Source organism: Vidua macroura, chromosome 3 (genome assembly GCF_024509145.1).
Source record: "Vidua macroura isolate BioBank_ID:100142 chromosome 3, ASM2450914v1, whole genome shotgun sequence".
Taxonomy (NCBI): domain Eukaryota; kingdom Metazoa; phylum Chordata; class Aves; order Passeriformes; family Viduidae; genus Vidua; species Vidua macroura.
The window spans coordinates 83611179-83633363 of NC_071573.1; the positions used below are offsets into that span (position 1 = coordinate 83611179).

The 22185-nt window shown below is 36.8% G+C and overlaps 1 protein-coding gene across 1 annotated transcript in view; it reads left to right on the top strand.

Moving 5' to 3' along the window:
- Positions 1–1379: 1379 nt before the first annotated feature.
- IMPG1 (interphotoreceptor matrix proteoglycan 1) overlaps positions 1380–22185 on the top strand; it is a 51585-nt gene continuing 30779 nt past the window's right edge. Inside the window, exons 1-7 of the mRNA XM_053974286.1 lie at positions 1380–1446; positions 13964–14197; positions 17026–17192; positions 17400–17428; positions 19787–19854; positions 20877–20962; positions 22011–22157. Coding sequence (XP_053830261.1) covers positions 1380–1446; positions 13964–14197; positions 17026–17192; positions 17400–17428; positions 19787–19854; positions 20877–20962; positions 22011–22157 — 798 coding nt within the window. The remainder of the gene's footprint in view (positions 1447–13963; positions 14198–17025; positions 17193–17399; positions 17429–19786; positions 19855–20876; positions 20963–22010; positions 22158–22185) is intronic.

The following is a 22185-nucleotide window of genomic DNA, read 5'->3' on the forward strand; positions in this document are numbered from 1 at the left end:
ATAATACATTTTTCTTCAGTAGAAATCCTAATCATCTCCACTGTTCATTTGCATTGTGCTGCTGGCCAGGTATTCTTAATTTGTTTTGTTGGACTGATAAAACAATGTGCATGAAAGTTTATGCACTAAAAAGAAAGCAAATCTTGTGTGGACCCAGCCCAGTCTGCACAGTAGCTGGTCTGAGTAGTTAAAAATCAGACAATCTTGGAAAGGGAGGGAGGTTACCATTGTTTAAATCCCAAGTAAAAATAGAATACTGATTGAGTTCAAATGAAGGTTGTTCTTAAAGTAACTTGTGCTTACAGATTCTTGATGCCAGTCGAGATACTTCTCATGTTAAAGCCCTTGGACAAAAATTTTTAAAGGGGAGAGACCACTAGAAATGCCTACGTGGTAGCATTTTCAGGTGTAATGCAACAGTAAAAAAGGTATTGGAAAATCAAAGGTAAGTATGGAACACTTACACTTGCCAGTATGTAACTGGAATAGTTATCTGTGAAACTGGAGCAGAGCAGTTTGAACAGTCTATTCAGCTGCTGCCAATTCTTGGCCTAGTTAGAGCTGTGTGCTTGAAACAGCATTTCCCACCACTTTCTCTTTTCCTCCCACTTTCCCTGCCCCAGTCACAGTTTGGCATCAGACTGTGCCAGCCCTGAACACTGCTGCAAATTACTGCTGAGTCATCACTTCCCCCCTGTCACAGAACATCATCATCACTGCTCCGACAGGAATATTGCTACAGCAGCTCTGTGGTACAAGAAGGGAGAGAGGCTTGCAAGACATGGGCAGCGGAAGAGCTGAGCATTGAACGTTGTTTCAGGAAAAAGCTATCTTAAGGAAGTTCCCTGGGGTTTGTGGTCACTGGTTTTGAAACAGCACATTTATCTCTCCCATGCTCGCATGCCATACCTCCAGAAAGCCCAAAGGATCAGCACTCCAAGGCAATGGGAACTAGAAGAGACTTCTGTTGTTTATCATGGTGTGGTTGAAGTCTCCTGGGGTTGACAGATGCCACTCCAGAAGGTTAATAAGATGAAGAAAGCTCTTCCAGCTGGACCGTAATAGGGATTATGTCTGAGCAGCAGATAAACAGATTATTCCAGAAACAGACACTGCTTTTTTTTAAAACTTCGTCACTCTTGTCTTACCACTCCAGTTCCCGGGCTAGAAGTGTGGGTGTTGGAGGGGTTCGCCCAGCTCTTGCACTCTGGCACCTGTTGCATTCTGCCCAGTTGCAACTCAATGCAGTCCAAGGCTGGAGACACCTGAAAAATAGAGACATTTGGGGATTTCAAGAAAACAGAACTCTTCTACTTTACCAAAATATTCTTCTTTCCTGCATGACTGGTCTTGAAAACTGTGAATGATCAATAGACAGTATGCATTTGAAAACTGGATTAATATTTTTGATCATTTGCCTTGCTCTCCAAGTTCAGGGAAGCAGAGGTAAGTTCATATATTAATATATAAGGTTTAGATGAATTTTACATTGCATATCTTGAGAAATAAAATACTTGCAAGATCAAGGGCTTCCATATTACAGAATTTTTAGTTTAGAATATGGTGTTTTGACAATTCTACTAGAAACACTATGGTTACTGATACTGCTATAAAGCTGAAAAAGGAAATATTGGCGTTATTTCTTACGTGTGTTTTGCAGGTTTTACAATATCTATAAGAGATGCAATTTAGCTTCATTTTACCTGAACATGTTCTGTTATGAAAAAACTATTATCTGTGAGACAAATATATGTAAAGTTAAAAATGGCTGAAAGATCATCTAAGGGTTGACATGCTTAAAGATGGTCTTTCCTCACTGAAATTAAGAGAAAGTAGCAATATATATATCTGCATTTACTAGGGAAGACAGTTCTTCTGATTATTAAAAAAAACTTCAAAACCTTCTAGATAGACAAATTCTGGAAGAACGCACCATAGTGGCAAATATACAAAAATGGCAATACCACTAAGGATTAACGTAATACTAGCTACAAAATTATTTCCAAGAAAACAGAAATACAGGGAACTGCTCTGTACTTAGTACATAAGCTGACTATTGCTCTATTTTAAAATATTTAGAAATTCACAACATTTGTAAAGCTACTTCAACAACAAAAAAGGAAATATGGTGACATGATTTTCCCTGGTTAGTCCCATATTCAAAAGATATAGAGCTTTGGGGAATGCATTTAATTTTGGAGGAGGTTTCTCATTAAATTTTCCATCTATGGTTTGATATTTGCATAATTGAATTAAAAGCTAACATTACAACTGCTATGTGTGCTCAAGTCAATGACCTTCTATTTTTATGTCAGGCCTGTTAATTAAATGCAAAGAATGTAAAATTATAAAAGACAAGTCTCCTCAATGTTATCTAAATATTTGTTAGGGAGAAAGTATGAAATATAGCCTGCTGTCAATACTATCTGGAAAGTTTTATTTACACATTTGGGTTTTTTTAAGAAGCTCCTGCTTTTCTTAAAGAAACACAGAAATACAAACCACAGTTCTTGTACCTCAGTTAAATCATGTAAATCTTCTCTAGTGGACAAAGTACTGAAAAAAATCCTTGGGAAAATATATAGTTAGCACTGGAATTATGTTTTGTTGCTCTTTAATTTTACTTTTAGATTCTATGCAAATAGTTTCATTCAATCACTAATGCTATTTTGGAAATGTGGCAAAAAATGAGAGAATGATGATATTTCACATCTGACAAGAAAACAAGTTTTATCAAGATGTGTTGTTTTTGCATTTAAGTTGCATATTCTGTGATGGAAAGAGATAGAATGAATTCCAGGCAATTCACGCATGCCTGATGGCATCTTTGCAGCCCCTATTTATAACTACAACTCAGAAAGCAATAGTGGGAAAAGTGGCGTCACATAGTTTCACCAATTGCAAATTGTGTTTCTATATTACAAAACACTCTCCATAAAAGACTGGAAAATAATGGGGGACTATCTTGACAGAGAGGAATACTAAATAAGTAGAAATATTCCTTGCCACCAGTTCAATAAAGTACATGTGGTATGCATAAATGTATTTTTTTTTTTTACATTTCGTCATGCCATACATAATATTTTTAAACTATTTGCACACAGATCTGAAAACACTTAATGCTTGTGTTAAGAAACCTCTTTTTCAGAGAAGTTCCAGAGATACTTCCAGAGCTCTTATTTTATGACTTAGCATTAGGGTCAGATACTTACAGAAAATACTTTTTAAAAGTATATAGACTCTTCCAGCAGTCTGAATATTTGCATGAACCACTCATTAGGGCTCCTAGGTCTTTTGAGACCTTTATGGTCATTCAAATTTGCAGTACATGTAAACTGTGACAGACTAGGAAATAAGAGACTAAGATATAAAACAGCCCCATCTTAAACAAAAAAAAATATAATTTCTAAATATTTAAAGGGTTAGTCAGTTGATTTTTTCCTCATGAAAAACTAAAATTCAAATTCTTTATTTTCTCACATTTACATTTAACAAAAGGTGGGTTAACAAATATGGAGCTTGCTTAGTAATGTTTTTTGGTCCTTCCTCCCTGTCCCTATTTAAGGACACATAGAGTCCTTCTCCCAGTCATTTGGAGGCTCTCCAGGAGCACCTCCAATTCCACAGTAAACAAACAGGAAACCATAAGGAGCAAAATAAGGGTACAGTGTTTAACTTTGGCCATAATTTTGCCACTGTCCTGACAAAAATTGTCTCTAGCACTGGAAAGGGAAATTGAGAGGGATAAAACCTTTGTGACAGCAAAAAATCTGTGCACACAATCTGAATGGTGAACTGCTGAACAGCCAGACCAAATACCAAAATGCAGAGGAGCCCTGAACTCTCAAAACTATGCCTTGATGCTGGGTACATCTTAGCGCATAATAGTGAGAACGTAAGGGGGCAGAGTGTATTCAAGGCTGTTTTGTGGCTTTTTTTATTCAGCAAGCAAATATCTGTTATTTACTCAGCCATTCCTTAGGACACAAAGGCTTTGTGTGTGCTCTATGAAATCATTTTAATTCATTCTGACTCAGCCCTTCCCGCTAGGCTGTTCTAATTCCTCAATAAATGTTTCAGATCTTCATTACTATAATTGCCCTCAAAAAATGAAAAAAAAAAATGTTTAAGCAAATTTGTGCCAAAGGAAAAGGAAAATCAAGGAATATAAAGCTTCAAACAAAGAAAGAAAGCAATATATATCTGCTTTTTGCACTAGGATTATCTTCTACTCTCATCCATAAAATAAGAATTACCATGTTAAAGTTGGCTTTCCTGGTTGGGCTTCTAAACTTATGAAAAGTAAGACTTTTCCTTTTTTCTTTCCTTTCTCAAGCAAATGTAACACTGCACTATATATGGGATTTGATCTATATTAAAGCTAAACTTTAATATAAATACTAGACCATTGTCACTGAATCCTAAAGATTAATTCCAGGAATAGTCACACCTGTGCCATAGGGATTGGTGAATTGCATGTGAATGAACAGCAAGATATATGGGATTTTTCTCAGAAAACACCCATGGACAAGATGGTCAATATTAATGATCCAAGGTTTTCTCCTTCTACAGGACATTAACTTACAGGCTACAATAAAATAACTGGGAGTCTTAACCAACTAGAAATTAAGATTGTCCATGTTCATTTCTCAGTTAATTTTGGAGTCTTTGTGGTTTAAGCAGTGCACTAAGTGACATGGCCAACACCCATCTCATAGCAAACATGGTGTTTTCTTTCCAGAATACAGTTTTTCTTCCCCAAAGGAAAATTCTGTATGCATTCTATTGCATTTTAATGCTTTGAAATATTTTAAGTATGTTTTCATTCTTTTTTTACCTCTGTCCAACCTAGTCCCTTTGAGATTAAAATTAGTCTTCTATCATTCTCTGTCACGTAATTCTTCCACGTTAACCAGGAATTAGGTGCACTATCTCGTACACTCCATGAGGTTTGTACTTTGTAAGCCCAACTGTGTTTCAATTTCTTCCCCTTCAGAATGTGTGATGTTGAATAACACACTTCTTAAAAAGAAAGAAATATCTATGTGTTTTCCTATACATGTCTGTTGGCATTTAGTCACTGTCAGCTGCTATTTACTAGACAAAGACTTCAGAACAGTAACCTGTCTGAAAAACATAAGATTAACAATTATCTGGGAGTACCCTGACACCTGCCACGGCATAGGTGTGTTTATATACCCTTACATAATTGTAGCATGCCTTATCATTGTATACAAGCATCAGTTTCACCCTCACCTGCTCTGACAGAGTAACACTATTGTCCTCATTTCACAAAAGCAAGAGGGCCTGAGGTGTGACACACAAACTGAAGTCCTGGCTTGTAAGAGCCATTGCAGTCATAAAGCAGGACAGCAGCAGAGGTTGCTGGGCTGATTCTGGTTACAGAGGCCTCTGCAAATCAGTAGGACCCAGGCTCACAGCTACATAATTAATTGTACTTAGGCCACCATGCTTGTCTTTCCATTGGGGAGGTTCTACTGGCTTCTAAAGTTCTGCTTCAGTGCAGAGCCAAAATCACCTTCTTCCTGGCCACTCAAATGTTTCAATACCTCCCTCAGACTCTACCCAACTTTATACTGACAATCTTGGTACTCCTGTTACCTGAAATACTGGTTTTAATGGCTGTGTTGCAGGTATACTTTTCGTACATATGACTCATCACAGATCATAGAGACCCCAGCAGTTTCAGGCAGGAAACAGCAATGCACTCCTCTTTAATTTTGTGATCTCATGGTGCTGGCACAAAATGAAGACATTTCTAGTCAAGTTCTTTTCCCTTTCCCCTTGTCCCTCAAAACTAGATGAATAAGTCATCTTACTTAGATCAATAATTGGATTAGGTGTCCTCCAAACCAAATTTGGTCTATGCAGTTTGATACTAAGTAAGTAAGGTTAAGTGCAAGTCATGTCTGTCAAAATGAGGTGGAGTCAATTAGCCAGAGACTGTAGATTGTACTGCAGAATGAGTGACCCCAAACTGTGAGGAAAATCGACCAGTTCCAAGTACACAAGCTGAAGTAAAGACATGACACTGGGGCTTCTGGCACCTTTTCATACACCAGACATCCTAATTGTTATCATATGTGAATACAGTTCTCTCAATAAACCCATTCTGCACTGCAACTCTTTGACTCCTACCATCAAATCTGTTGAAATGTTGACATACATGGCAAAGCATCACTGGAACTTAAATTTATGCTGTCCCATTGACTTTCTCAGAGAAGGCTGTACCTCTTGAGAATGACTAATCAGAAAATTAAGAGCAGAGGTGCTCAACTGAGTGTTTTATCACTGTCAATTGGATGCATTCCTCCAAGAACTACTCAGACATTTAAAGCATTTTCTTGCATCCTTTGATATCATATCCATATCAACTAATAGAACATCCTTTCAGGTCAAATGCTTCTGAGATGGCCAAAGAAATCTAAATAGATACATGTTTCATAAATGAGCATTAAAAACAGTCACTCTTCAACGCTGTTTCTAGTCCAGGTTCTGGACTTTAAGCAGACTGTTGCAAGAGTCACAACCTGGCAATGAAAGCATAGATGGGCTTTGATATTTTTTACAAATTCCAGCAGCAGAAGTGAGTACAGCTGATGAATAAAAATTTTCACCTTTCTATCTGATAGAGAATGTAAAAATTTCTGCCTTTAATGAGACATATTACATCTATGAATACATGAGTTTCTTACTATGTTTTTGTCAGGTTGCAAGAAAATGTGTCAAAATCATATGTTGACTCAAAGATCCCAGCATGTTCAATATTTGTGGTATGTACAGACAGCATTTATTGTGAATGTGGCTTCATCATTAGTATATGACAACTATAATCAGGAAAAAAAAGCAGGAAAATCTTACCAGTTGCACGTTATGCTTTCTATTCTCATCTATAATAGGTAGATAATTTGCTACAATTATTTTCCCATGAATTGTATAATTAGTATAATTCAAAGAAGTTACTGAATTATCTGCTCTAGAGAGAGAGAGAGAAAACTGTTTGTCTGTTATAAGGCCCATGCATAAATTTCATAAAAATTGTTCCAAATTCTTTGTTTCTTCCTGAAGTTGGTTTTCAACTGTATTTCTCCACTTGGCATAGAGAACCACACAGATATGTATGAGCAGAGGAGAAGGGGAACAGCTGAGGAATTCTGATATCTATTTTAGCTTCCCAGTGTTACTGACTTGCAGAAATGAAATTCTCCACTCTTACTGAAATCCAAGAGCACATTGGCTGATGACAGCCATGATCTTTAGTACCAAAATATAAATCCAGGTTAATTTGAAGGGTTCTAAAAAAGAACCATTACCTAATGCTATGTCCTAGTTTTGAACATAAAACTATTAAAACAAAAAAATTTGGAGTTTTTATTAAAATTTTCACATTTACCAATGGCATTGTTTATATCATATATTTCAGAATAATTTATCACATTCTTCTTCAGATTTATTTCCATACATGTTCTGAGGTGTAGATTGTTTCATTATAACCAAACATTTAGTATTTTTAACATTAGGTTTACAATAGGAATGTATCACAAAGACTCATAGGAGACTTACCTTATTAGGGCACTATATCAACAGTACCAGATTCTTCACCTTTCATAGATATTTAAAGAAGCATTATCTTGTGTTTCTGACAAGAAGCAGGATTTATGAAAACCCACCATTTTCCTGGATTCTTGAGAAGCAAACCCCTTGGTATAGATCCAATTTTAAAAATTAGCATAGCCTTTAAAAGATTGAAAATTATAGAACTTACTTTTTAAGCAGAAGCCTGGAACGCCTCTCCTGCGTCACAGACAGTTTGAGTGCAACTTCTGAATATGTGAAGTTGGTGTTTTGGCATGCTGAACCCAAGCAAGAGATACAGGGATCAGGCATATTTTGTCTTTTGTATAAAGTCTCCACTGCACAAGCAGGGCCTGGCACCTTCCTGAAATGTAAAGGTGATGCTGAATCTTGCACAATACGAGATATTAGTAGGTACAGGAAGGGTTCTATAGTGCTGAGTGTGTAGGCATCATCTTTGTGGTTCTTGTACAGGAAGTTCACAAGTGAATTTTAGCCAGCTAGACACAGGAACTTCCAAACTGGAGGCCTGGACCCGTCCCCCATATATACAGAATTGTCAAAATTAGAGATCCAGGCCTCATTCCACAGGCAATGCTACTGTTTATTCACACTTAGGAATGGAATATACAAAGCAAATGTACCAAACAGGAATTACCAAGCTCATCGTTGTCCATATTCATTCTAAGAAATTAAAATTATTTACTTTTAATATATATGTATTAGCCCAATTTCCTGTTTTGGAAATTGAGGCATTCTCGGCCACAATTCCTCTTCTACTGAAACTAAGAATCAATGTCAGCAGCTTATCTTCCAGCAAAACTTTCCCAGAGTAGTGGACACTGCCGTCTTACTCAGCAGTTCACTGGCAAAGTGCACTAAACCTGAAGAAGTGACATCCAAAGTGAGCTCCCCCCTGTGCCTCAGCTACCCCAGGTACAGACCAGGTAAGCCCCACCAGGATGCAGCAATCATCATGGCTGAGTCCCTCAGGAATTTTTTTCCAAGTTCTTTCCCTGTGTGCATTTAAAACAACCAATAACATATTGTACATGAAGATAAGTTCATGCAAGCCATATAACCTTGGGTTTAAGGGCATTGAGCTCTCAGACAAGATCTTTTTATTTTTTCTAGTATGGAATTCCATACTCTAAACTTTTCAAAACTGTGAGTCTTTATGGTTCTGAAAACACACTTGGAAATGCAAAGCAAACGTAGTCAAAGTAGCAGTATCTGACAAAGCACTGGCAAAGCAACCCTGAACATCAGCAAGAGTAAAACCTCCACTTTCACATCTGCATGGGAAGATAGAGATTGCTGCACAAAGGATGCAGGCAGCATTTGTTGATAAAGCCTTGCCATATTTTAATCTGTCCCTGCTCATCTAAGCCCCTTCAAATCCACTTAGACTCTTCCTATGCAACAGACCTGAGGAAACAAGCCATGGAAAAAAAAGATTTTAAAAGGAATATGAGGAGAGGACATGTCATAGGCACCCTGTCTGTCACTGGCAAGTGCCATTAAATGTGGGATCCTCACTGTTGCCATGAGGAGAGTGCCTCTAGGTGAAGGGTCCAGGTATTACTGCTTTGTACTTTCTATGCTCCATCTGGTGCTTACATTGATCGGCTGACTAAGAAATCTCAAGATCAACTTTTCAGGACTAGTCAGCTGTGCTTTTGTTACTGGCTCAATTACCAACAAAATGTTGGCCCTGCTATAAATTTAACCTCAACATGTTTACAGATCTTTGCTGAATTAACCCCCCTGATAAGCTTTCCCCATTGTATTTCAACATTTCCCTTTACATAAGCCTGGTCTTTTAATTATTATTTTATTGTGCAGGCAATATGTCTTATTTATTAATCAAGCATTCCTCTCTATCCTAAGATACACTGATTTTTTCAGATTAATCTGCTTTTTTGCACATTTCAAACCTTTTGATGATTTTAATGATGAATTATTCAGACTTAATTTGCTGGCAAATCTTTAGCTACCATATTTTTAATTCTTCTCTTTGTATTCAATGGCATCTAAATTTTCTCAGGTAAAATTAAAATAAATGTTTACCTGCAAAATAATGCTGTATATACATGTTCCTACCCAGAAATCAGCTACATTGCTGAAAAATGCAAATTTTCAACTCCAACTCCAACTACCAACTCCAAAATTCGAGGTCTTCCAAACCTAGTACTATTAACAGAGAGAAATTAATAAAGCTATGTAGAGAAACATCCACTCCATTTACACAAAAAGGTATGAATAAGACCCTCTTGCTCCTATGTTTATAAAAGCAAATTAAAAAAAAAAAAACAAAGCTGACCAATTATCTGAATAACTTTAAACTCTTTTTCTCTAGAATCCATTTCAATAGTAATGCACTTTTCCTTTTTTGACATGCAGACTATTAAGAAAAACAGGAACATCTCAAATCTGCTCCTCCTGACTTGTTGTTTTAGTTAGGGTATAAATTTGATAATGCAGGTCTCAAGAAACACAGAGAGGCCTGGCCTAATTTCAAGAATTTCATTTTTTTAATATGTGAAACAAATACCATTTATCTGCCTGAAACCAAAACCTGAAGAGCAGCGCTATGCACTTGAGACATTGATATGGTTATCAAAGCACTTTGATTAGATCCCATATGAATTCGATTGCTGTATCATATTTGGAAAATTGTTTATGGTGTTTTGAACAAATTTTGTTATATTTGTCAAAGTTCAGGACTAGATGTCAGGAACTCCAGAATTTAATAACAGCTGACAGTGATTCTGTAGATAACCTTGGTAAAACTACCTCAGTATTTTTCTGCAAGTATGTCACCTGGAAAATTTGGACATGGTGTAGATTCTTTCGTGTGAGAATAAATTAAAGTTAGACTTTGTTAAAGGCATCTTGGAGATTAGCTGAATAGAGTAAAGCATTATCAGACTTCTGAAGTTATTGTCCTTCTGCCCTAGAACTATCAAAGAAAACTAAAAAACTTAAACATACCTTTTAAAAATAAAATGGAGACAGTCATTTCTGTGAAACAACAGGGCTAAATAATAAAAAGTCAAACTGGGCAGTGTATATTTGTGGTAAACACTGAATATTTTAATTGCATGTGCTTGTATAAAAAAATTAGAAAAAAATTACAGATGTTATTTGTTTTAAGAAAAGTTAACCAACCTAGTGGTTTTTGGATTATTTACATGATCAAATGATGTACCTGTAAAATTTGCATCACTCCAGTGTATTCAATTACTATGTTGCATAGTAAAAAAGAAAAGGGATCAACTAATATCTATGGATTCAATTTCATATTAGTGTATATATTTTTGATTTTTTTTTTTCAACCCAGGAACTGAAGTCAAAGTATCTAAAAAGGTATAGATAGAGGCATATTTTAGCAAAGTATATGGCTGAAACATCTGTGAGGCTTAGGTAAAAATTTCTCGGTTCAGAATTATCTCAATCACAATGGAAAACACAGATCTGAAGAATTATGAGAAAATGTTTATGCCAGAAGGCAAGTTTTTATCCATTCACAATCAGTAAATATTAGGAAATTCATACTGGACAATCATGTGGAGAGAAAGGCTGATGCTTTCTCCAATTCAAATTTTGTTTTAATAAAAAAGAGATTTCAAAGAATTATAACAATAGAAGTCATTCTAGTAAGAGAAATTTACTAACCACAAGATATAAAGTAAATTAAACTTATTGCAATAGATATACTTTTAAAACAGATCCCCACCCCAAAAAAAAGAAAAAAAGAAAAAAAAAAAAAAAAAGAAAGAAAAAAAATTGAAGGGAAAGAATGAAAAGAAAAATAATTTTAAAAATTTATAACCACCCTAAATAGGGTGGCAGAACAGTGCAAACTGAAAGCAGAAAACAACTGGTCACTTCACAGAATGAAAAGCCCAAATAGGGACCCTAACACAGAGACTTTGAAATCATTACAACAATCATTTGAGAAGAATCTCCTTTGCCAGTTTTATGAATAGTATAATTCGTGATTCAAGTTAAAGACTTAGAAATAAATCCTGGAGAAGAAGCAAATCCTTCAAGAAAGGCCTCTGCTCCATTCAAAGAGCTTAGTGACAAAATCCCCTGCCCCAGTTGGTCAGGCTGCCTGGGCAGCTGGTCCATCTCAGTTAATAAACCTTGTGAAAGGTAATGGACTTACAACTGCCTACTTTCCATGTGGATTTAGATTTTCTCTTCTAGAAAAGTTCAGTTATTTGAATATAACTTTCAAATAACTCTGTGTCTCAGTTGACTCAGTGTTTGGCCACTTGGGGATTCTGTTGAACGCAACATGTTTCCACACGGGAAATTCCTTTTATGCAGTTTAATGGTTCGTGACCTGACATTAATGTGGGAAAATTACTTCCATTTCATTTCATGTCCAACATTATATGACTACATCATCACTTTAAATTACCTTGCAACAATTAGGCAGTTCTAGGTCTGCAGGTCACTGTCCCTGGCATGCATTAAAAAGTAGTAACAATGACCTATTGCCTTTGTTTTATAACTTCCTTTCTTTCAGGCAATATTCATCACAACCAAGCAGTTGACATTTTTTCCATATCAGAGTAGCACCTGTCTCAAAATATAGATGTTACTACAATGATTTCTACACAGTGAACAATGGATGTTCCTTTGGAATTAAATAAGAATTGAGACATATATAGATATAAATATATATGTCTACTGACACACATCGTAGAATGTTCCCCATTCTTCATTTCATATACTGTTCTTTTTATAAAAGTATGTTTTTCAATTATTTTTCTCTCACCATTTATCTGCCCAATTTTCTTTAAACGTTTAACACTACTCCAAAGTGTCAAAATAATGTGTTTTTAACCTTCCTTATTTTCTCTTGATTTGCCTAAGAATAGGATAATTAGTGTTTGTTATGTGCAGCATGGCACTTCTTCTTTCTCCAGCAAATTGATAATTTTTGCTCTTATTTTTCTTGATAGTGCTACTCCTACTGAACTTACTCCTTTTTAACCCTATTATTTCCCCTTATTCTTCCATTAGAAGCTTTAAAACAATTTTTCAGAATAATTCTTTCACTTGATTCATTAGGATTCAGGAACACACATACCTTGCTTAAAGCTTTCTAATTCTTTCAAATTGTCTTCTATTCTGCTAATATTTTTCTTTATTTTTCATCTGCAACCACTGTGTCAAATTACAGCAAAAAAAAGGGTGTTTCCAAATTTAACATCTTTATTAAAATGTATACAAAATTTTGGAAGATAACCTAAAAGATACTCATTGCTCCTGTCATATGATCCTGCAAAAAAAGCTGTATTTCAGCTCATTTAAATATGTCATTTATACACTATTTTTATCATTAACTTTTTCACATAAAATTTAGCTGCTATTAATTTTGCATGTAATACTGCAACACAAATACTTAGGAAGTGGAATCAAATGAGTCCTGAATTTTTGTGATGGGGGTTCCTATGCTTAAGGTTATCTTGACAGCCTGGAAGCTTTTCCATTTTTCATAACTGAATAGCTTCATAAGTAAAACTGAATCCTAGGTCTTCAATTCCTAGTCACTGATTTCACTTTTTTGCTACTGTAACTGTTCTACTTTGCCAGGAACATTTAAAGTTTTATTGAAATATGATGCCAGAGAATTCACAACATTTATCATCCAGTTGCAAAGAAACAATCAAAGTCTGTTGTGGTTAATACTTCAGTTTATGTGAGGGAAGGATAGAGGAGTGCACTGTGGACTAAAAGAGAGACTGGAAACAGGTCTTTCTTTTCCCAAAGGCAATAAAACTCCTATTCAACTTCTGAAAGTTTCAGGGTCTAGTTCTTGGGGTAGCTTCAAGGTTATGAACCTGATTTGAAGGGAGATGTTCCTTGAAGCCCAAAGGAAAGATAAGATTTTAAAGACTTGAGGTACAACAATTTCTCATTTTACTTATCTGCTAGTGTAGACATTACTTATCACTGTACTGTAAATTTCCCTACAGGGCGATATGCTCACAAATGAGATGCTGTAGCACAAAGTTCAAGCACTTAAGTGTCTTTTGTGGATCTAATCCAAAGTCACTTTTAAAAACAGGATTTAAAGCTTCTGAAACTTTTACCCTGTGTGTCCTGGGGTCACGTGTTGAAATACAAGGAAACGAGTTACTAAGTCACTTGAGCCGCAGTTCCCCCGAGTGGTCAGAGGCTGCTTCTCCTCAGCACAATCATTCAATCAGTGCATTGACTCCACTATAATATAACAAAAAGAATTCTCAAGTTCATGTCCATTTTCAAGACATGAACTTGCATTGAATACCTACTGCCTAGGCAAAGTATGTTTATGTACTTTCTTGGTTTTTATTTTTTTTTACAGAAATTCCTGATAAAATAAACCGTGCTGAAGCCAAACATCTTGCAGTCACCTCAGGGTCAGACAAAACAGAAAGAACAACAAAGCGGTCCAGGATATCAACCATAAGGCGGATATTTGACATGGCAAAACATCGAACAAAGAGGTCATCCTTTTTCTCAACTGGTGTGAAAGTTTGCCCACAAGAATCAGTGAAGCAGATTTTAGCCAGTCACCAAGCTTACTACAGATTAAGAGGTAAGATGATTACTGTAGTATGTACTTCGTCCTTCAAAGTCTTTCCTTTAATTGAAGAAACACAGTAATTTTCCAGAATCTATCTTGTTCTTCACCTTTAGGCAGTGTATGTGCTATTGACTTTATGCTTTATTTTTACATAGATAATCAAATGTTACATGTGCATCAGCAGGGTTCAAGATAGACAGTTACCAGAAGAAAATAAAACAATGCCATCAATGGACTAATGAACTCAGAGTAACTGCACAGTGTTCTAGCATGGCTGAACATGAAGAACAAATTGTACTTGCATTAGTGTTGAAAGAACTACCACCTTTCTCAAAAGAGCAGGTACCATCATTGCTATGCAAAATCACTAGCACCAGTTTAAGACAAGTACTGGAATTATTAAATGGTCATTGCACAATCGTGTTGGTGTATCTGTAGTTGTACTAAGTCTATGGCAGTGTTGGTATACAATAAACACTGAGATAATTGCTAGCAAGTAATGAAAAAATCTTAGGAAAGAAGAAATATTTGAGACATTTTAAAAATAAGACTTTCTCAACCAGGTCAATCACTTCCCAGCTCTTTTTTTTACTTCCCTTGCCTACAGAAAGCCTATCGAGTTACCATTCCAATTTTTGATCCAGTTTTCTCTCTTCCTTCATCTACCCCTCCCAGTCTTTTATCCCGTAGCTGTTCTATTTTGTATTTGAAAATATTTGTGTATTTCCACAGCAGCTGGAGGGTCCAAAGCTAATTTTAAAACCTATTCAGCATTTCTGGGATACAAGTATCTAAGGCAATATCTACTCCCTAAATCACCTTTCCTTATCTATTTTTTCCTCTTTATCAGACACCATCCATTCACATTAATCTGTGTAACCTGGCTGCTCCTCAGCTCTCTTTTGGGGAACCAACTAGTTCCCATTGAAATGAGACCTGGATGTGGAGCTGCAAAAATTTTACTCTAGCAGCCACTTGCTATAGGCAGCATGGGATAACTACACTGATGTATGTAGCTATTCCTATAGATATAAAACTATTTGATATCCATTGTAGCATCCAATGGACATTAGACAGAAATCTGAAATGTGTCACAGAGGCTGATCCAAAAAGCATTTCTTAAATAGAAATTAATCCTCAAAGTCCCTGAAACTTCCTGAAACTGGGCTGAAAACAAGCTATCCTGAAACAGGCAGGTATCATTAACCTGAACTCAAAAAACTGTAACTATGACCCTTTCATTTAAAAAACTGATTATGACAGTACTACCAGCTTTTTGGAGAGCAGCACATCAGCTGGGATATTGGACTCTATAAGTCTTGCAGTGCAAGAAGGTTTAAACTTAAATACTCCTTTTCCCCGGCAGTGTCCTACACTCATAAAATTTTCTAAGCAGGTATCATCCAGTTCTTCAACTGAAACTGGAGTACTTCCCAAAAAGCAAGCAACAAAACACACTCTGCAGCTGAATAATTTGTACACTCATTCATAAAGAGGTGTTTCTGCTCCCTTGAACAATTGTATATTTTCCATTACAATGTCTTTCATCAAAACATCAAAAAAATTTTCCTTCAAGGAAAGACCAGAACTTTTGGTAAAGACTTCTGCCCTCCCAGTTGAGCATGATAATTTATCTGACAAAACTGATAAATGTAAACAAAAAAGAGGTACACTTGAAAATGTGGTGATACAAGAATCATCCTTGAATCTGTAACCACAGTACAATCCTTCATGTAAAGGCAATCTGGTAGCCATGCTGGAGCCTGAGAGCCTGTACCCATCTGTGGGACAATCTTACCTTCATTTTGTTTTGGATATACATTTTCAGGTTCTTTTCTGTGTCTAAAGCCTAGGAGATGACCTCCCCACCTTCAAGTCCCATGACACATTTGTAACTGAAAAAGCACTGTGGATCATATCAGTCATCTAGAGACTTTTTCTGCTAAGAAAATGTAGACAATTTTATTCTTTTTTACACATATATCTATTCCCTGCTTCCAGGGATGAGCACACAACACAAAAGAGCTCAGGTGTAGGAGCTCAGACAGTTGCTGTTGGACACTTCAGCCTCCTGTGACCTTACACCAACTCTGAAGTAACACAACATAGCTTAGGTCACCATGAGGACAGTCCCTTACGTGGGGCAAACTGGGAGAACACACTACAATGCCTCCTCAACTGGTCATGTGTCACATTTAGCTGGTAACTGGATTACTTATCATCAGATGGTATTTCTTTACGCAGCAGTAACTACTCAGAAAAACAAATACCAGAGAGTTGCAAGAAAAAGGAGATAGAAAGTAGCTTTAATTGCTAGCTCATAATAAATAAATCTTTTCAAAAGATAGCCTGTTCCTTTTTAATAACCTGACCACATCTGCTCCACATGCAGCTGCTCTACTGGGAGGGCAGGTCGTTCCTGAGGTATTTTTGAGGGGCCCTAACACAGCTAGGTGAGTACATCCCTACAGCAAGTTTAGAGTATACTTACTGCACTTATTTCAGAGACACCCATATTTTAGATAATGCAGATAATGAACTCACTCTAAGCCAAAGTAGGTATCAAGTACTGAAAATAAATGTCCCATCTCACAGTAATGAGCTTTGCAAAGTAAAGTGCTAAAGGCAACAGCTTTTAAATTACCAGCAAGTTTTGGTTAAAATGGTTTTCCTAATAAGTTTGAAAATACCCTTCTCTGAAAGAATTTTTAAACAACATTTTGAAGTGTGTTCCTTCATCATGTGTGATGAATTTGTAAATGCCAAATCACTGTCAAAAGGCTTTCAAGTTTGCTATTTGGTACAAAGCATCTATCCCCAGCCCCTTTCTTCTTACTCAGTCTGCCAGGAAGCTGTGTGGGAAGCCTTTCGTATTTTTCTGGATCGGATTCCTGATACTTCTGAATATCAGAACTGGGTTACTGCCTGCCAGAGAGAAACCTTTTGCATATTTGACATTGGTAAAAACTTCAGCAATTCCCAAGAGCACCTGGAAATAATTCAACGGGTAAGGATTACTGATATTTGTTTAGAAGCTGGGAGAGACTTTCAAGTCCCTCCCCACCTGCTTATTTAAGGGCAAAGTATTGCTCAGGAAAATGAGGGGGCATGTCTTAGAAGGAAAACATAAAAGTATAGTAAACAAAAGAGCTAACAGGCTCAATTGTTGGATACACCCACTAGTAAAATGCTGTTTTTCTTAATCTTTTTGCAGCGAGTAAAACATAGAACCTTCCAGGAAAGGTAAGTAGCACAAGTAGAACCTTGCCACTTGATGTTACTGCCTTCTTTGTAAAGATATGTATAGATGCTTGTGGATGTGAGCAGATATTCAGGTAGCACTGTGGCATATTTGGTGTGTGCTGTGAGAGATGTGTGTACTGGATATATCATAGAACACAGTAATTGAATCACAAACAATGGATTCGGCCAAATGTCTGGGTTACCTGTTCATTTCAAGACTGAATCTTTTCTCAGACTAATGTGAGCATGAAACCCTGACAGAGACATGGCTTGGCATTAGGCTGGTGTTGATTGGGAGTGTGATAAAACTTGCTGTAATTCTCAAAAGGAAAGTCAGCTTAATAAAAGTTTAGCTGAGAGGCTACTTTAAACAATAACATGAAAACTCTGTGTCTTCACTTTAGATTTATCCTGCATTTTTATACATCATGGCAATGTTAATTAATGTGATACTTTATTCTGTAAACTCTTTGGAAAAAGTATGCTCCTGGCAGTGCTCAGAATTTGGAGAATGACAGGATTAAAGCTACCATACTGAACTCTGGTTCTCTGTATATAAATACTACAGTGCAGCCAGACAAATCATTGTCCACAACTACTGACTGATGGTTTTTTCCTTCAAGTTTTCTCTGATTTTCAAGAGATTTTCAGGCAAATAATCTTTTCCATTCATAGGTTACACTGTCTCCTGATCACAGAGGTCTTATGTATCTTAATTCATTCTGACATGGGAGATCTGACATATTTTTAATAATGGAGGGCCTAATTGAACTCCCCGGGAAGTCCAAAGGGAGGCTTTTTCATTCATCCTAGTGCAAGCAGCAGCAGCAAGGCATTAAGTGAAGTGACTGATCTCAGAGATCTTAGGTTCTCTGTGAATAGTACCGTTTTCCCTAGATGTAATATTGAAGGTGAATTTAATTCCATGAAATTTCTTGTATTTTAGCTGGAAATACAGACAGCAGTGATTATGCATGGTTTGACTTCATCTTTACTACTTTGTGGCCTAGAAAATATTTTGCATCTTCTGTGGATTTCATGTAGAAAAATCAGTCTCCAAATACAGATACAACATATAACTAGTTAACATTGTGAAAACATTACAAATAATACTTTAGTTCTCACCACACAAGATAGCCAAAGGAGGTGGTAAATCAGTTGTCATTCATTCACGTTCTTTATTTATGTTATGAAACATCTGTGTTGTTCCTGTAGCTCAGGACACCTTTTCTGTCTATGCTAGAAGCTTTATGCTGTCCCAGTTAACACCATACCACACATTTGCAGTGCCCTTATTTCTTTCATTCATACCAGTTTTCACAAATACTCCATCTGCATGCACTGTAGAAATTTTGAGGAATTATACTTTACTCCCTAATTTCAGGAGAGAAAAATCTCAAAAAATCCCTTAGAAGATTCTAGTCTAAGAACCTAATTTTTCCCAAAAGCTACAAATTAATAACAATTTGGTTTTAAGGATATAGAATAATTTCTATTCTAAGTAAAAGAATATTTAATACATCTATTTATTTTTAAAGGTACTTAGATACTATTGCTCTTTTTCAAGCAAGCTATTAGAAATGTATTCATCACCACGTGACTGTAAAACTCAAAACAGAAAATAATTACCAACAAAACCAAACCAAATCCTCTGATACATCATACCCACCATATTCTTACTTGATTTTTTAGCTGTCCTCCTTTGGGACCATGGTAGACATTGACCTATGAATATTACATCCAGAAGCAAACACTAACATTCCTACATCTCAAAATAATCTGGATTCAGGAATCTGATTTGATACTATAATTATTTGGAAGTATCCTTATGGTATTATAATGCAGGCTGACAACTGAACAATAAGCCCACCCACTATTTTCTCCCACCACACCATATGAAATACACCTGGAACCTGAAATGTCCATTGCCTCTAAAATTAGAAGAATTGCAAAGCACTCACTGAACTACCTTGAAGAAGACAAAGGCTGATTTAGGTGAAGTACAAGAAGCTTTGCTTCCGTTTTGGGCAGTGATCAACCCTTCAAGGACTTCCAAGAGTAAAAAAAATAAACCAGACCCAGTGCACTGATTTCATCTCTGTGATCTCATCCCTCTGGTGGCATTGATAAAATCTGTCACAAAACCTCATGAGCAGATTCATGACAGGATCGAGAGTCCTTATTCTGTTCTACTGCCTGTTTAATCAGGTCACAAAATGTTCTATTAGAGATAACTTCTCTCATTTAAACTACACTTAATATAGGGATCATTTCTATGTGGTTTTGGTTTTTTACACTTCTGTCATTGCCAGTACAATATAAAGATAATTAAATCACTCATTTCTATTGGATTGATAGGAAAGATGAAATATCAGCAGAGAAAACAGGAGGCAAAAAGGTGGAAGACATTCCCTCCATTTCTACAGGTAAAATCAAATCTGTTTGTTCTGTGTCTGCCTGTTAAATAAAATTGCTAAGGCAAATGATTCTTAGGTCTTAAAAGGCTATAATTTAACAAATGTTGTAGAAGCATGACAAGTTCAGTGGAGAGAAAATGTTTAAGCAAAATAATCTCTGAGAATAATTTTTTTTATCTCTTTATTTGCTCTGCTTATCTGCTCAGATGTTGCATTCAAAGTTTGTCTTCAAATGTATGTGTTTACCTAGTTTCAAAATATAATATAGCATTAATTTTTCTTCAGCTAAAAAATACCATTTAGAATGTCAACTGCTGCATTTTGTTAACCAAAATAAGCAAGGAAGGCAAATAAAGACTAACAAGCAAGAAAGTCAGAGTGATGCCAAGACAATAAATTGATCAGATTATTACAATTAGGACTGTTGTGTACTTCAATTCTTTAAAATAATGTTAGCAATTCATGCAGTGATAAAAATCTGTAAATGTGTTCATTTTGGTTCAAGGAGAAACCATCTTGAACATATATTCTTAAGAAATATAACAGAATCTTATTGGGAAGGACTTCCAGCATGGTAATTTGGCCTCTGGGTGGAAAACTCTGTCAATGTCTCTTGTTAATTTAAATTGAGCCCTAAAGAAAAGTGGCTGTCATAGGGACAACAATCTCAACTGGCAAAATTAAGCCTAGACACTTGGTGATATATGACGTGGCATAACAGGAAATGACCAAATATTATTAACACACAATTTCATTGATGCATAGTCAGTGCCATTTTTGCCTTCAGTCACACACATGCCACACCACTAATATTTGACCTGGAGGAAAGGTTGTATATTGCATAAAATGCAGCAGATTTACCCACACCCTAAGTCATGGTCACCTTCCACCAGCACAGGCTTGTGCTCAAGCACAACCTCCTGAGGGAAAGCTGCTCCAGTGAGCTGATCCCTGGCCAACACACAAAGGGAAAAACTTTTGATGTGCAAACTGTTCTTTCCTGACTTTTCTTTCTTTCCCCCACCCTGCAGGCTCTCCTGGCACACCCCTCTCTCCACATGCACCTAATGGCACATTGCTCAACGAAATTTTCAATGACACAAAGACTCCTGTGAAGGTGAGGGCAGCCTGTGTTCCTACCCAGTTTTTCACTCACCTTTTCCTTTTGAGCTCAGCTAACAGGAAAGAGGGAGAAACCTTATAAACAGTGCTTATAAACAACAAGTGCTCTCTGTTTCAGCTAGCAGGACTGAAGGGGTTTATTAGCATCTGTTCTATACTGGAGTAGGGCATGATGCTGTTTGAGTATATAGTAGAAAGCACAAAAGCATGGCAACCAGTTTTTGGGCAGTTTTCATTCTTTTAAGTAGGGGCCTGTTGCCCATTTTGCACCATTTTGTAATGTTGCTCTTCATTAAATAATGCCAAAAAAGAATACCTGCTGGGCTTTCCATGACCTAGGAGATAGGGCTGGGCCTTCCTTGCCTTTTTCTGCCCAGCCAGCTGTCAGAGGGTTCTCCACTGCTGTCTCCTCAGAGCAGCCATGCAGCAGGGCACTGGGGACTGCCCCTCCACACACTAACAGCACCTGCTGGAAGAGACACCTCTGAGACAGGGGTGCTGGGAGGGGCTGTTGTTTTCCCTGTCCTGGCTGCTGTGGTCTCAGCACAGACGTGTGGCCTCACAGTGGAGGGAAAAGCCACAGATACTGTTGGGAAACAGCAAACAAAATACAACAACTTTCAACTGCAAAAGAAAGGTGTATCATGTGTAGGGATAATTTCATTTTATTATCAGCAAAGCAACAAATGCAAACCTCTGAACATGAAACAGCTGTGTGACTTTAGGATGGTGGAACTAAGACTAGGTAACAGTCTCTGCAAGAAAGGCCTGATTTCATCTTCGCAAGAAAGGCTTCGTCTTCATTTACGCACATCAAAGGCAACTTTCAAGTTACCTCTCAAGTAATAGAAACTTGTTTGCAAAGACAGAAGAATTAAGCCAGCAGATATACCTAGGAACTTTCACCTTTTGTGGAATGTAGTTCAGAAAGTTATTTTGGGGATGGGCTTAAACGGGAACATTTCTACCTATTAAAAACTGAATTGTGGAGGGGAAAAAAACACTTATTTCTTCCCTTTTTGTCCTTGCCTTTTCTTTTCCAGGAGCTGGGAACAAATGCAGTCCCCGAACTGCCTGTGGAGCAAATGGTAGAATTCAGTGTGACTCTCACTGATCAGGAGTACACAGCTGAACTTAGTGACCCCAACTCCCCAGAGTACCAACAACTAGCCGCCAAATTTCAGCTACAGGTAGGGATGCTTAGTGAATGCAAAAAAA